At 42.6% G+C, this 15,334-nt stretch overlaps 2 protein-coding genes across 2 annotated transcripts; both read left to right on the top strand.

Moving 5' to 3' along the window:
- The first annotated feature begins 2,383 nt into the window (after positions 1-2,383).
- On the top strand, positions 2,384-5,262 carry LOC113012386 (C-type lectin domain family 4 member G-like). The gene is made up of 6 exons (XM_026152541.2): positions 2,384-2,525; positions 2,986-3,075; positions 3,273-3,539; positions 3,620-3,786; positions 4,753-4,889; positions 4,966-5,262. Exons 1-6 carry the CDS (start codon positions 2,444-2,446, stop codon positions 5,108-5,110), a joined length of 888 nt encoding a protein of 295 aa, XP_026008326.1. The 5' UTR covers positions 2,384-2,443; the 3' UTR covers positions 5,111-5,262.
- Positions 5,263-10,977: 5,715 nt separating this feature from the next.
- On the top strand, positions 10,978-13,861 carry LOC113012213 (uncharacterized). The gene is made up of 6 exons (XM_026152271.2): positions 10,978-11,137; positions 11,926-12,033; positions 12,283-12,543; positions 12,631-12,791; positions 12,865-12,995; positions 13,147-13,861. Exons 1-6 carry the CDS (start codon positions 11,017-11,019, stop codon positions 13,295-13,297), a joined length of 933 nt encoding a protein of 310 aa, XP_026008056.2. The 5' UTR covers positions 10,978-11,016; the 3' UTR covers positions 13,298-13,861.
- Positions 13,862-15,334: the final 1,473 nt, after the last annotated feature.

Genomic DNA, 15,334 nt, shown 5'->3' with positions numbered 1-15,334 from the left:
AGACAGGTCCAGGCACGTCAGGCTTCGGGACCAAAAAAGAGCTCATTCCTCAGCTTCTGAAGCTAGCTTGAAAGCATGAGCCTACATGAAAATTGCAACAGAAATGGAAATGTGTTATGGATGTTGTGCAATCAGACTCAGCTGTCGTAGTGTGTGGGGAGTTCACTGGTCAACTTACAAGCCTCCTATTTGTCGCCTGGTGCAGAAGGTTTTGCACTTTTATAGCTGTGGATGCTTTTTTCTATTAGTGGACTATACATAGAGTATATAGTTGTAAACATACATATTGACTTGAACAACCACGAACAACTGATATGAACCAGTTCTGACTCTAGAAATGCCTTGTTCATATCAGAAGTCAGACATGAACGAGGTAGGATAACGCGCCATGTCCCAAAGCTCAAATCATCTCAAACTGGTTTTCTTGAACATAATGAGTTCATTGTACTCAAATGGCCTCCACAGTAACCAGTAGAGCACCCGTGGGATGTGGTGAAATGACAGATTTGCATCACTGATGTGTAGCCAACATATTTGTAGTAGCTGCTATCATGTCAGCACAGGCCAAAATCTCTGAGAAATGTTTCCAGCACCTTGTTCAATCTCTGTCATGAAGACGTCAATCAGTTTTGAAGGCAAAAGTCCAGCAAGGTGTACCTAATAAAGTGTCTAGTAAGTGTAATTGTTTGATTTTTTGTTCTTATGCACACCATCTTTTAAAAACAGGTTATCATTCTTGATTGAAGTTGTTAGTTGGAGACAATTTGGAAATTATGTTCTTAACAGGTAATTTAAGTTCTTTATGTAAACAGTCATACACTGTGTGCACAATTATTAGGCAAGTGGGTATTTTGGCCATATCATATTTTTTACGCATATTTTCCAACTTCAAGATGAATAAACTTGAGTGCTTATTGGATTTAAGTGTATCAGGTGATCTGTATTTGCATAATGAGTGAGGGTGTGGCCTAAGTAGATCAACACTCTATATAAAGGTGTGCATAATTATTAGGCAGCTTCTCTCCCTCAGGCAAAATGGGCAAAAAAAAGTGATTTAAATGGACTCTGAAAAGTCAAAAATTGTAAAAAGTCTTTCAGAAGGATGCTGCACTCTTGAAATTGCAAAGATATTGGGGCGTGACCACAGAACCATCAAACGTTTTGTTGCAAATAGCCAACAGGGTTGCAAGAAACGCATTGAGCATAAAAGATGCAAGTTAACTGCCAAAGATTTGAGAACAATCAAACGTGAAGCTACCAGGAACCCATTATCCTCCAGTGCTGCCATGCTCCTGAACTGCAACCTACCCAGAGTGTCCAGAAGGTGTTCAGTTCTTAGAGACATGGCCAAGGTAAGGAAGGCTGAAACCCGACCACCACTGAACAAAACACACAAGTTGAAACGTCAAGACTGGGCCAAGAAATATCTGAACAGACATTTTTCAAAGGTTTTATGGACTCATGAGATGAGAGTGACTCTTGATGGACCAGATGGATGGGCCAGTGGCTGGATCAGTAACAGACACAGAGCTCCACTTTGACTTAAACGCCGGCAAGGTGGAGGTGGGGCAATGGTATGGGCTGGTATTATTAAAGATGAGCTGGTTGGACCTCTTCAGGTTGAAGATGGCCTGAAAATCAACTCCAAAACCTACTGTTAGTTTTTAGAAGCAGTCGCACAGGAAAAAGTCTGCATCTTTTAAGAAGACCATGATTTTTATGCAGGACAATGCTCCATCACATGCATCAAAGTACTCCACTGTATGGCTAGCCAGTAAAGGCCTTAAGGATGAAAAGAAACAGTACACCTCTCTGAAAAGTGTCTGGGAGGCTGTGGTTGCTGCTGCACAAAAAGTTAACTGACAGACTCCATGAATAGAAGGCTTGTGACAGTGATTGAAAAGAAGGATGGCTATATTAGTCACTGATTTTTAAAAAAAATTTTTTTATTTTGACACATTTTACATTTTCAAAATTACACAGTGTACATTTTGAGTTGTTTTATTATTCTCACTGTAACATTTGCAAATAAACTAGTGAGATGGGAAAATGTTCATTTTTTTCATTTAGTTGCCTAATAATTCTGCACATATATATATAAATATTCTCTTAAAGACAAAACCTCACTTTTACATTCTTAAACATTTGGGTTTAGATTAATTAACATTTTGGATTGACCAAGAGCACTGTCCTTGATCCATAATGAAAATTAATCCTCAAAAATACAACTTGGTTAATAATTGTGCACACAGTGTATTTGATGGGGACTTTATATATTTATTTTTTATCTATTAATCCAAAATGTTTAGGGAGAGTTTTCATATTAATTAGTCTATGACAAAATGATAAAGGCTTCATGAGGCATGTGAGTCCATGAGACATGCCTTGTGTCTGTATATAAGGAGGGGAAAGCAGCTCAGTGGGCAGAACCTGCAGCATTGCAATGGAGACTTCACAGAGGACAAGATCAGTTAGGCCAACGTTTCCTCCAGTTTTCTTCAAAAGCTACAACATATCCGGACAAGGTATGGCACTGAATTCCTATTTGATTTTTATTTTGTGCATTTCTACAGTTTTCCCACTCTTTTCCTTCATAAATGCAGATCAGCCTGTGATTTTATGTATTCACATTTTTTTGGTAGTTGTATAATTTTTAACAAATGAAGAATTTGTGGTATTATGCCCAAATAACTGTAGTTTTAAAGTGATATTTATTATAATTATTATTCATTATGCTACCTACACATTAGTAAAGCCGTAGGGAGAATAATAGATGGCCCAAAGGATGGGAATAAAACGTCTAATAGTTTAAATTTGATAGTTTTATAATATATTTTTCCGAGTTACTTCAGTCTAATTTCTAGCTTTTTACTTATTTGCTGCATTTCTGAATCATCTTCAAGTGTCAACAACCAGATTTAAATGAAAAGTGTTTATCTGAAAATCTTTTTTTTGTTTTCAAAATTTGTATGTTTGACCATGCAGGTGGAGATGGATTTAATCGATGGGTTTTACTGTGCTTGGGACTCTTGAATGCTGTGCTGCTGATAGTCGCTGTTGTTTTTGCGATTAAGTGTGAGTGTAACAGCTCATGTGATGATACGGTTTACTTGTGCTTGGTTGTGTAACAATATTGGTTAGCCAATACAATAATTGTTGAACTCTCAGCAACCACACAAGGGGAAATGCACATTTTCCATATTTCAAAACACTAATCATTTCATAATGATGAACTAATTATATTAATATATCTGTCTCTCTTACCTGTGTAGGTGCCAAAGTCAAAGAGGGCTCCTTGCACATTTCCAACCCAGCTGTAACACAGCTCTTCAATGAGCTCGACTATCTCCGAAGCAACCACAGCGATGTGATCGAAGCTGAAGAGGAGGCCAAGAAGGCGTTAGAGAGCGCGATCAACAACCACAAAGAAGTAAAGGTGAAAATTGAGCAGCTGAAGACCGTCAATGATGGTTATGAGAAACAGATGGGAGCCCTGCAAATAGAGAAGACAAACCTAAAGTCCAACATATCAGTTTTAGGTGAGAAGTTTTGTTTTAATCTGTGAACTCTGAATACATTAAAGTACCTGAAATGACAAGAAATCCTTTGTTTCTCTCAGAGAACTCTTGTGATAAATGCGCTCCTGGATGGATTCTTTTCAACTCGTCCTGCTATTTCTTCTCTTCCACCGAGTCCTCTGCTGTCAAAAGGAACTGGCATGAGAGCAGAGTGGACTGTGTTAGTCGTGGCTCTGACCTTGTTGTGATTGATAACCAACAGGAGCAGGTGGGTTGAAAATAAGAGAGAAGAAGCTTGAAAACAGATAAGTTATCTACATACATCGTCCACAGACATACAATAGTCACTGAATATGTCTGTGAAGGTTCTCAGTCATCCAGGTCATCGTAGTCAAAGGAGCTTGCAAAGAAAAGCGTCTGGACTTCTTTAAGTTGCTTGAAGACGTTTCACCTCTCATCCGAGAAGCTTCTTCAGTTCTAAGGTCAAATGGTGGAGAGTCCCAGATATAAACCTAGTGGGAGTTTCCCCCCACAGAGGGACAAAAGGACCCCCTGATGATCCTCTAATCGCCTGAGCCAAGGTGGGAAACTGGGTGTGGGTCCCAATCAGCCAGAGTTTCGGGTGTGTTCATTGTGAAACCTGGCCCCACCTTATCATGCGATTTCCTGAGGTCAGATGGCCCAGCATGTGAGTGGGCGTTAAGGCGTCTGGGAAGGATCTCAAAACTGGATTAAAGATGGCAGAGAGTTGGTGTCGTAAACCCCCGCCTCTGTTCAAAGATGGTCGCTCACAGTGGACATAGATGCTTCTTTCACTCCTCTTTCAAACCATCTGTCCTCTCTGTCCAAAATGTGAACGTTGGCATCCTCGAAAGAGTGACCTTTATCCTTAAGATGCAGATGGAGTGCTGAGTCTTGTCCTGTGGAGGTGGCTCTTCTGTGTTGTGCCATGCGCTTGTGAAGTGGCTAACTGAAGAAGCTTCTCGGATGAGAGGTGAAACGTCTTCAAGCAACTTAAAGAAGTCCAGACACTTTTCTTTGCAAGCTCCTTTGACAATAGTCACTGAAAGTGATTAGCAAAGATTTTTAAATGTAGCCTTAAGGCTGTTTAGGAGTTTCTGTGTTGGCATAATTTGCATCCCACAGGCAATCGTGGCCAGTTTTGTAAGTAGGCAATTTACAATTTTTATTGACTAAATTTTAAATGTATTTTTCTCTTTTTTTGCTCACATAGGCATTCGTGAGTAACACCATCAAACTTCTAAAAAACAATCCTCATCAGTGGGTGAACGGATTCTGGGTTGGTCTTACTGACATAGCGACAGTGGGGACATGGGTGTGGCTTAATAATGTCACAGAGGTGGAACAAAGGTAAGAAAAGACAGATTATTAATTATAGATTTTTATAGATCATTTCCACTTAATTATCTGTCTCGCCTTTTCTCAGGTACTGGATGGATGGAGAACCAAATGTTGAGGAGGAAAATTGTGTGATTATCATTTACTCCTCCTCTAATCCCTGGAAGACCCGCTATGATGGAAACTGCAATGGGCATAACTTAGACTGGATATGTGAAGTACCATCAAGATAGTCTTGATTCACTCCAGAAACCTGGAATGATTCATATGTTTTATGTTTGGGGCATTTTTAAACTTGTATCATTCAAACTGTATTAAAGTCAATGAAAAGTGTATTACAGTTCAGTAAACAATATTAAAATGTTTTGGAAATTTCTATATCTTACATGGACACATGAGTTTTATAATCCGCTTACATCCAATAGAAAGATTTGCTGTGCTGGAGTTCGTACATCTACCAAGTTAAATCATTATGATCATTAGTACCACATTAGCATCAGTGTACTGGAGTCACAGGAGCCCCAGTTTCATTGTGTTTGGCAGTGTAGAGAGATCAAAATATTGTGTGGAGAGATCAGAGTGATGTCAGAACAAAGTTAACTAGGTTTACACACAAAGAAACCCATATGGAAAAGAAAAAACTTATAAAAGACTTGCATAAGATGTGGCCTACTTCATATAGTGAATCATATAAGGCTTATATGATTTACTCATGAAAGTGGCCACTTTCTCATTACTTTCATATATTGTTTTAGGAAGTATCCAAAACATAAGTTTCATTTATATAATTTTTCAAGGGATTTTATATCTGTTTTCACTCTTGTATGCTTTTCATACAAGTTTCACACAAGACGGATACAAACTTTGTAAGATTTATATATATCTTTTCCATATGGGAAGCACTCATAGAAAAATCAAGAAACATTAATGAATCTCCATCTTTAAGTTCCAAAATCCTACAAACATTGATTGCATTGAGGGGGGGGGAATTCATTTCTTAGATCACATGCTAAGAAGTGACAAAGTCTCCAACATTCAGTGAAAAACAAAACAAAACAAAAAACAGAAAAAAGACTACACATCAAAAGTGACAGTGCAATTGTAAAAAAAGCAGCACAGCATAGGTTTCACATATCTATCTAAAGGATAATGTAGATGTTTGTCCAAAATGTACTCGCCACGTTTAGTAACAACCAAATACAGCAAACCAACCCAACACAAACACCTCATACCAACTGTAAAGCACAGTGGTGGAGAGGTGATGATTTGGGCTTCTTTTACAGTGACAGAACCTGGACACCTTGCAATCACTGTCGAGTTGACTGTAAACTCCTCTGTGTACCAAATCGTTCTGGGGTCAAAAGAGAGGTCTGACAGCTAAAGCTTGTGCCAGACTGAGTCGTGATAGAACAGGAGTGGCCAAATCCAGGCCTCAAGAGCCGGTGTCCTGCAGGTTTTAGATGTGTGCTTGATCCATCACAGCTGATTTAAATGGCTAAATTACCTCCTCAACATTTCAAGTTCTCCAGAGGCCTGGAACTAATCATTTGATTCAGGTGTGTTGACTCAGGATGTTATCTAAAACCTGCATGAGACCGGCTCTCGAGGCCTGGAGTTGGCCACCCCTGTGATATAACAATGATCTCAAACACAGGAGCAGATCTACAACATAATGACTAAATAAAGAAAATAATCAAGGTGTTACCTACTTGAAATGCTGTTGACCTTGACAGGCCTGGGAGCTTGAGGGTCCTGCGCAGTATCTTAGCTGTTCCCAGGACTGCGCTCTTCTGGACAGAGATCTCCGATGTTATTCCCGGGATCTGCTGGAGCCACTCGCCTAGCTTGGGAGTCACCGCACCTAGTGCTCCGATTACCACGGGGACCACCGTTACCTTCACCCTCCACATCCTCTCGAGCTCTTCTCTGAGCCCTTGGTATTTCTCCAGCTTCTCGTGTTCCTTCTTCCTGATATTGCCGTCATTCGGAACCGCTACATCGATCACTACGGCCGTCTTCTTCTGTTTGTCTACCACCACTATGTCCGGTTGGTTAGCCACCACCATTTTGTCCGTCTGTATCTGGAAGTCCCACAGGATCTTAGCTCGGTCATTCTCCACCACCCTTGGGGGCATCTCCCATTTTGACCTCGGGACTTCCAGGTTATACTCGGCACAGATGTTCCTGTACACTATGCCGGCCACTTGGTTATGGCGTTCCATGTATGCCTTGCCTGCTAGCATCTTGCACCCTGCTGTTATGTGCTGGATTGTCTCTGGGGCATCTTTACACAGCCTGCACCTGGGGTCTTGCCTGGTGTGATAGACCCCAGCCTCTATGGATCTTGTGCTCAGAGCTTGTTCTTGTGCTGCCATGATTAGTGCCTCTGTGCTGTCTTTCAGTCCAGCTTTGTCCAGCCACTGGTAGGATTTCTGGATATCAGCCACCTCCTCTATCTGCCGGTGGTACATACCGTGCAGGGGCCTGTCCTTCCATGATGGTTCCTCGTCTCCCTCCTCTTTCTTGGGTTTCTGCTGCCTGAGGTATTCACTGAGCATTATATATATATATATATATATATATATATATATATATATATATATATATATATATATATATATATATATATATATATAGTTCTTCCTCTTACGCCCCCCCCCCCCAATTTTTGCACATGTCGAGGAGCGTGTCAGGTTACATTTCACTGTGTGTTATACTTGTATAACTATGCATGTGACAAATAAAGAACCTTGAACCCCCCCTTTACGCTACACCTACACGGGTATTTTTGAGAACGCAGCTGTTTCTGTCACGGTTCTGGGTCCGTTGGACCCGGTATTTTGAGTTTATTATGTTTTGGTTTATTTTTGAATTATGGATTGTTTTCTGATGTTCTGGTGCTTTGTTTATTATCATTATAGATCTGTTTCTGTTATTCTTGGTGAGGGATCAGTTCTTAGGTTTTGGGTTCTCATGTGTGTTGCAGTTTCTGTTCAGTGTCTAGTCTGTCTCTCAGTGTCATGTCTGCATCTGGTTTAGTAATTCTTGTTTCCTGTCTTATTGTGAAAGTCTTTGTCTTATGTTAGTGTGTGCAGCTTAGCTCCCCCGTCTCGTTAGCCCTGATCTCCCCCAGCTGTGTCTCCCTTCTGTTGCCCATTCCCTCATTACTACCCTGTGTATTTAAGCCCTGTGTTTTCCCATGCTCGGTGTCGCGTTGTACCCTCAGACCCTGCCTGTGTGTTCCTGCTTGGTTTCTGTTTTTGTTTCATGCCAGCAATAAAAGCTGTGGTTTTAGTTACATTTCGTCTCGGAGTACTGCATTTGGATCCACATTTCTGCCTGTCCGCACACAGAGCCCTGACAGAACGACGCGACCAGTATGGATCCAGCGGACTCACTTTTCACCTCTGAGGGAGAGAATCTCGCGCACCTATGGGATTACTGTTGGAGGATAATCCACGCTGTGAGCCCCTACAAGAGGCAGCTGGAGGTAGTGTTTTTTGATAATTTTTTGTCGTCCACTGCCTCCACCGTCAGTTTTCTGAACATAAATGGACTTAAGCAAATAATAACAGCTCTAAGAGCGAGGCTAGCCTTCGAACTGTTTGGCATGAGCGGTCCAGGAATGGACGATTCAGCTACCCTCCTGGAGGCCCTCACCACGTGGTGTTCTCGACGTCAGCGGCAGTTTTTGCCAAGATTTGTCGCCAAATCGTTTGATCCATCCTTAAAGAAGAAATGCAACCCTAGCCATCACCACCCAACCACACTTCCCTTTTCTCCTGTAGTACGGACTGGTGCAGTTTTCATTTCCACTCCGCAGCAGTGTTTCTCCATGTCACCTTTTGCCAGCCCTGATCCCATTTCAACTGGCAAGTGGTGGATGCGCCGCCAGCATTCAGTCCCAGCAGGAGTCTGGGATTTTGTCTGAACAGCCGGCTAGGAATGTTCTGGATGATTGTCATGCTTCAAAACCTGTCAAGCATGTAGAGACCGCTGTTCGTCCTCAACTCAACACATCTGTGAGCGCAAACAACATGTGTGTCATCCCAGATATTCATAAGCCCCAGCCAGGTAACTCAGGAGTAGTTAATTCAGAAGTTGTTGTGCCTACTCCTGTGCCCATGTTTAAAAATGAACAGTGTGTTTCCCGGCCTTCAGTTCAGTTAGCTGCCCAGCAGCCACCTTCAGTTCAGTTAGCTGCCCAGCAGCCACCTTCAGCTCGGTCAGCTGCCCAACAACCACCTTCAGCTCGGTCAGCTGCCCAGCAACCACCTTCAGCTCGGTCAGCTGCCCAGCAACCACCTTCAGCTCGGTCAGCTGCCCAGCAACCACCTTCAGCTCGGTCAGCTACCCAACAACCACCTTCAGCTCGGTCAGCTGATCAGCAACCACCTTCAGCTCGGTCAGCTGATCAGCAACCACCTTCAGCTCGGTCAGCTGATCAGCAACCACCTTCAGCTCGGTCAGCTGATCAGCAACCACCTTCAGTTCAGTTAGCTGATCAGCAACCACCTTCAGTTCAGTTAGCTGCCCAGCAGCCACCTTCAGCTCGGTCAGCTGCCCAGCAGCCACCTTCAGCTCGGTCAGCTGATCAGCAGCCACCTTCAGCCCGGTCAGCTGATCGAGGGGCCCGCCCAGCCTCATGCCACGTCTGCTGGAGGGTCCGAGTCGCCCGTCCAGCCTCCTTTCTCACCAGCTGGAGGGCCTGAGTCGCCCGTCCAGCCTCATGCCTCGTCTGCTGGAGGGCCCGGGGAAATCGGTTCAGCCGTCACCTGCTGAATCATCCCCCGCGACTTTCACATCACCGCCTGCAGCATCATCACCTGCAGCCGACCACTTGGCTGCAGGTGATGATGCTGCAGGTGATGATGCCGTCAGGTTCCGCAGTCGTCCCGCTGCCGTCAGGTTCCGCAGCCGTCCCTTCATCCACGCCTGGTCCGGCCTCCGTGTCTTCATCCACGCCTGGTCCGGCCTCGCCTGGTCCGGCCTTGTCTGGTCCTGCGGTTGCTACACCACCACCAGAGCCAGCTCGACCCGTTCCGCCTCGCCTCTGCTGGCTGTTTTCCGGGCCTCTAAGTTGGCATCATGGCCTTCGGGGACGGCCTCCGGAAAGATTTCGGCGCCGCCGCTGGCATCGCGGCCGACCTCCGGACCTGCTCAGTGGCTGCCACTACCTTCCAAGTGGTCGGCCGCCTGATTGGTTTTGCCTCCGCCGCTGTTGCCGTGTGCACGGTCGACCTCCAGAACTGTTTGCCCGTCGCCGCCATTGCCATGTGCACGGTCGGCCCCCTGAACTTTTCATGGACTCTTGTTGGGTTCTGATTTGGTTTTGTTTTTGATCTGTTTTCCTGTGTTCTTGGACTGTTTTCTTGTGTGTTTGGACTCTTGTGCTCCTTTTTGTTTCGATTGAGATTTTTAAAAACTCAGTTTTTTTTTTTTTTTTGTTTGTTTTTTTTGTGCAAAATGGGTTCAAAAACACAAACAACTGTGGGATACTATTTGTCCGTGATTTGAACAGAGGGAAAAAATTGTGGCAGGATCAGCCTGATATTATTTGGATCCCACTGTAACTTTAGAACTAACATCTCCGGAGTAGTTAGTCATTAAAGGAAGTGTTTGTTCTGTGATTTGGAGAGCCCAGCGCCTGCTCCAAACACAGGGATAACCAAGAGTTGCCTCAGCCTCCCCTACACACACACACACACACACACACACGGGGTGGGCCCCACACTTTGGGAACCTCTGTGTATGTTGTGTTGTCCTTTGTCTCAGGTTGTGTTTAAATAATTTCAGAACCTGGCATTCTTGTTAAAAAATTAATGTGTGTGTGTGTATGTTGCGGGTGGGGGGTTACTCATGGACAGTGCAGAAAACATTATTACTGTCCAGCATCTAAGACGGTTAATTCGGCTATAAGAGTCAGCACATTCAAATCCTCTGTGTTTGAAAAGTGAATGCTGCAGCAAAATGAATAACAACTATTTCACTTCTCCTTTTCCCCCCCCACACATTCCACATTTTACTGGAATTGATTGTGTTCAATAATTTTTGATGAAATCAGCAAGTTCAGGTTGCGTTATCTCAGGCCAGTTGTTATTCAAATGCACATATGACCGATGTTGACTGAACAGTGAGAATGGAGGAGAGGAGAGAACCCACGGGTGGTAATTTTAATGGTGGATTTAAGGAATTCATTTGTGAAGAAGACTTCTACGATGAAGAGCATCCTCATCATCATCAGTCTAACAGGCACCAAGGTATAATAAATTAAATTTGTGTTTAATGGGCTTCCGTAGTCTGATTCGGGTGTCTGTTGGTTATTTTGACCAAGTTTGAACATACCGCTGCTAAAATAAGTTGAAATAAGTTGAATACTTAATTCTCACAATTAAGTATTCAAAACTTTCAGGCACCAAGCAGTTCTTGATAGTATAGTATTTGTAGAGTTTGAGTGGTTTATTCTAGTCTGATGTTTGATCTTTATTTAAATTCACTTTCCTATTTTGGAGTATTTGTGTTTTGTTCCTTTATTACTTTCTCTCTTACTTCCCCCTTGTCTCGTCCTGTGTTTATGTGCCCTTGTTTCCTTGTTCTGGTCATTCTTTCTTGTTTTGTATTTTAGGTTCGTTTTGCTTCCCTCCCTTCATTCCTAGACTGTTAATTAGTTTCACCTGCATCTCATGCCTCACCTGTTTCCCATCCTCATTGAGTTCTGTTTTGTTCTGATTCTCCGTTTCTTTGTTGTTGCAGTATATTTCATATTTGGAAACATGTCTGTTTCCTGTGTGCAGCGCTGCTTGGCTCTCGTGTTCTTATTTATCATTTCTGCACTTTTAACACTTTTTTTTTAAATTGGGCTTTGTATTAATATTAAAGACTCACTGTTTTGGACTGCTTCTTTTGGGCCTGTCACTACACATGATTTAAGTTCAGCAAGTAGTAAAAAGATACATTAAGTTGCCTTTATAACATGTACTTCAAGCAAGTGTTGGTCACGAAAGATTTGTCATTGTCATTAAGCTGAAAATTCTTCTTCTCTGTATAGTGTCCATGTTCACTATGAGTCCTGGGAGATGTCACAGACTGGCTGCAGTGAGCCTGGCCCTACTCGCTGCTGTTTTGCTGATAGTTGATATTGGCCTGGGAGTCCATTGTAAGTCAGTCTGAGGACGTGCAATGCACAGAATCATTCTTATTATCAAACAGATACTGAATTTTGTTAACAATCCAGAACAAAAACAAAAAAATGTTAATAAATAAAAAATGGCTAAAATTATTTGTACTATGTACTAAAATATGATTGTTGTTTGTCAGTGTCAGTAAATAATGTTATTTACGAATAAGAAAAACGGTAAAAAGAACTAACCCTATTGTGTAGTAACACTGTCTTGTTATCTTGCAGATAACAAACTCACAGACACTCACCTCACCCTCGATGATACCGAACGCATCAGCAAAGAGCTCATCAACCTCCAGGACACTTACAAGACTGCAGTGGAAATCATGAAGGATGCCAGGAAGCAGCTGGACAGTGAGATGAGCCGTCAGACACAAACCAACTGGGAGCTTGAACACCAGACAAAAAGAAGCAATGACTATAAAAGTCAGATGGAAAAAATCACAAAGGAAATTGAAACTTCAAGATCACGCTTGTCAATGCATAGTAAAACCTGTTTTATTATTTCTGTATATAATAAAAATGATTTGTTTCATAATTTTCTATAATAGTGGCATTATCTTTTGGAAACAGGCGATGGCTGCAAACGCTGTCCTGTGGGATGGATTTTAATGAACTCTGTATGTTACTACTTCTCCTTGAAATCAAATGAAATGAAAACATGGAAGGAATCCAGAGATTTCTGTCAGCTGCAGGGAGGAGATCTTATAATCATAGACAGCCAAGACAAAGAGGTTTGTTAGTATTTCTGTGGAGACCATTCATATTGATTTTTTAAAATTAATTTTAATCTTTTTTTTTTGTTAGAACTCGACAGTAAATTTCCTAATAAATCATCAAGATGCCTCCCAGCTCTCGACAGACTTCTGGATCGGACTGAGAGATTCCAAGGAGGAAGGGACTTGGAAATGGTTGGATGGAAGATTTCTTGTTCAAGGGTAAGAGTTCAGTATGCTACACACAGTGAAACTGCCACTTACAAAAAATGAACTTCTCCTCAATAATATATGTGGCTGAGAGGGAAGATGAAAAAGTGGATGGATTGAAAGAAAATGTTAGCTCTGTAAAGTAAAGTGTCTTTTACTTCAGGTACTGGAACGATGGAGAGCCGAACAATATCAATGATGAAGACTGTGCAGCCGTGTATCCCAGAGTAAACTTCTTCAAAGCTTGGAATGATGTTAGATGTGGAGTCAGAAGGAAATGGATTTGTGAAAAAGCACCAGAATCCATGAGCTAAAATGTCTAATAAGGCATACAGTCTTAGATATGTAAACTATCACATATTCTTTAAATCATAACATGCATAAGGTGGTTTCACTTTGTCTTCACTTTGTTTTCTGTACCTCTCACTGTCTCTATCGCTCTCTCTCAGCGTGTCCACCCTTTATGTCATGAGCACAGTTGTTGTCTGGCTGTGGTTGCAGCTATAACTGGTAATATGACGACCCTTTACTGCTCCTAATACTCCTATTATCATTAGCCACAGAAATAATCATGACAGGAGTATACTGGCTGACAGTGTAACTGTGTCCCATCACTTACTGCGAAAGGAAACTTGGCTGCCTGTAATAACATGTAATAACTATAGAAGATGCATCCTTCTATGTGTTTTGCATTGGGATGCTGGCCTTCAACTCTCTGCAAAGTCAATTAGTTACAAACCCTAGTAAACCATGTTTCATCATCATCATCAACTTTATTTATAAAGCACTTTAAAACAACCACAGCTGACACAAAGTGCTGTACATTGGAACTGTAAAATAAAATTACATGAAATATAAATAAAAACCAAATAAATGAAGAGTGAAATCATTAATTAAATAACTACTTCAATTAAAAGAGAAACTGAGTCTCACTGAGGTTAAAAGCCAAGGAATAAAAGTGGGTTTTAAGACGCAATTTAAAAGTGGACAGTGAAAGGGCCTCTCTAACGTGCATGGGCAAATTATTCCATAATTTAGGAGCCACGATAGAGAAGGCCCCGCCCCCTCTGAGCTTCCTCCTGGATCTCGGTACCTCCAGGAGCAGCTGGTCAGCTGACCTGAGAGACCGACAGGGTATGTGGGGATGAAGAAGCTCAGAGAGGTAAGGCGGGGCAAGACTGTGAAGGCATTTAAAAACAAACATGAGAATTTTAAAACGAACTCTAAAAGACACAGGCAGCCAGTGCAGAGAGGCTAGCACGGGGGTTATATGCTCTCTTTTTCGAGTTCCTGTTAGGAGTCGTGCAGCCGCATTTTGAACCAACTGCAGACGTGAGAGCAACGACTGACTGACCCCCACATAAAGTGAGTTACAGTCCAGGCGGGAAGAAATAAAAGCATGGATCACTGTGTCAAGGTGCTGCCTCGAAAGACAAGATTTTACTCTTGCCAGTCGCCTGAAATGATAAAAACTGGATTTCACTGCTCTGATTTGGTTGTCCAATTTAAAATCACTGTCCAACTTAAAACCAAGGTCAGTAACAACAGGTTTAAAATAGACTTCCAGGGATCCTAAAACAACAGAGGAGGACTCAGAGGGACCACTGGGTCCAAACACCAACACTTCTGTTTTCTTTTTGTTAAAATTTACAAAGTTTAGAGCCAACCAAGCTTTAATGTCATCTAGACATGTCAAGAGAGGTTTTATGGAGATACCATCCTTGTGCTTTAGTGGCAAATAAATTTGTCAGTCATCGGCATAACAATGAAATGAGATCCCATGCCTTCTAAGGATAGAACCCAGAGGCAATAGATACAGTAAAAAGAGTAGTGGCCCTAAATTGAGCCCTGTGGGACGAGGAGCAGAAGATGATTCGGAACCGAGAAGGCTGACAGAGAAAGTTCTATCTGACAATCGCCTGTATTTGTATAGCGCTTTTCTAGTCCCTGAGAACACAATCAGTCATCCACCCATTCACACACTGGTGATGGCAGCTACATTGTAGCCACAGACGGAGGCGAGGCTGCCGAACACTGGCGCCACCGGGCCCTCTGACCACCACCAGTAGGCATTGGGTGAAGTGCCCCGAGCCGGGGCTCGAACTGGCAACCGTCCAATTACATGACGAACTTCCAACTCTTGAGCCACAATAATAATAATAATAATGTGTATGTGTTAGTCCCCGTAGGGAAATTACTCCTCTGCATTTAACCCATTCACCCAGTGAAGCAGTGGGCAGCCACCAATGCAGGGGGAGCCCCGGGAGCAGTGTGTAGGGACGGTACCTTGCTCGGGTGCCTCAGGGTAGCTGTTCAGTGGAGTCGAACCCCCGACCTTCCGATCATGGGGC

Source organism: Astatotilapia calliptera, chromosome 19 (assembly GCF_964374335.1).
Source record: "Astatotilapia calliptera chromosome 19, fAstCal68.1, whole genome shotgun sequence".
Classification (NCBI taxonomy): domain Eukaryota; kingdom Metazoa; phylum Chordata; class Actinopteri; order Cichliformes; family Cichlidae; genus Astatotilapia; species Astatotilapia calliptera.
Note: the sequence above shows the minus strand (reverse complement) of the source record. Positions and strands in the feature narration are given on the sequence as shown.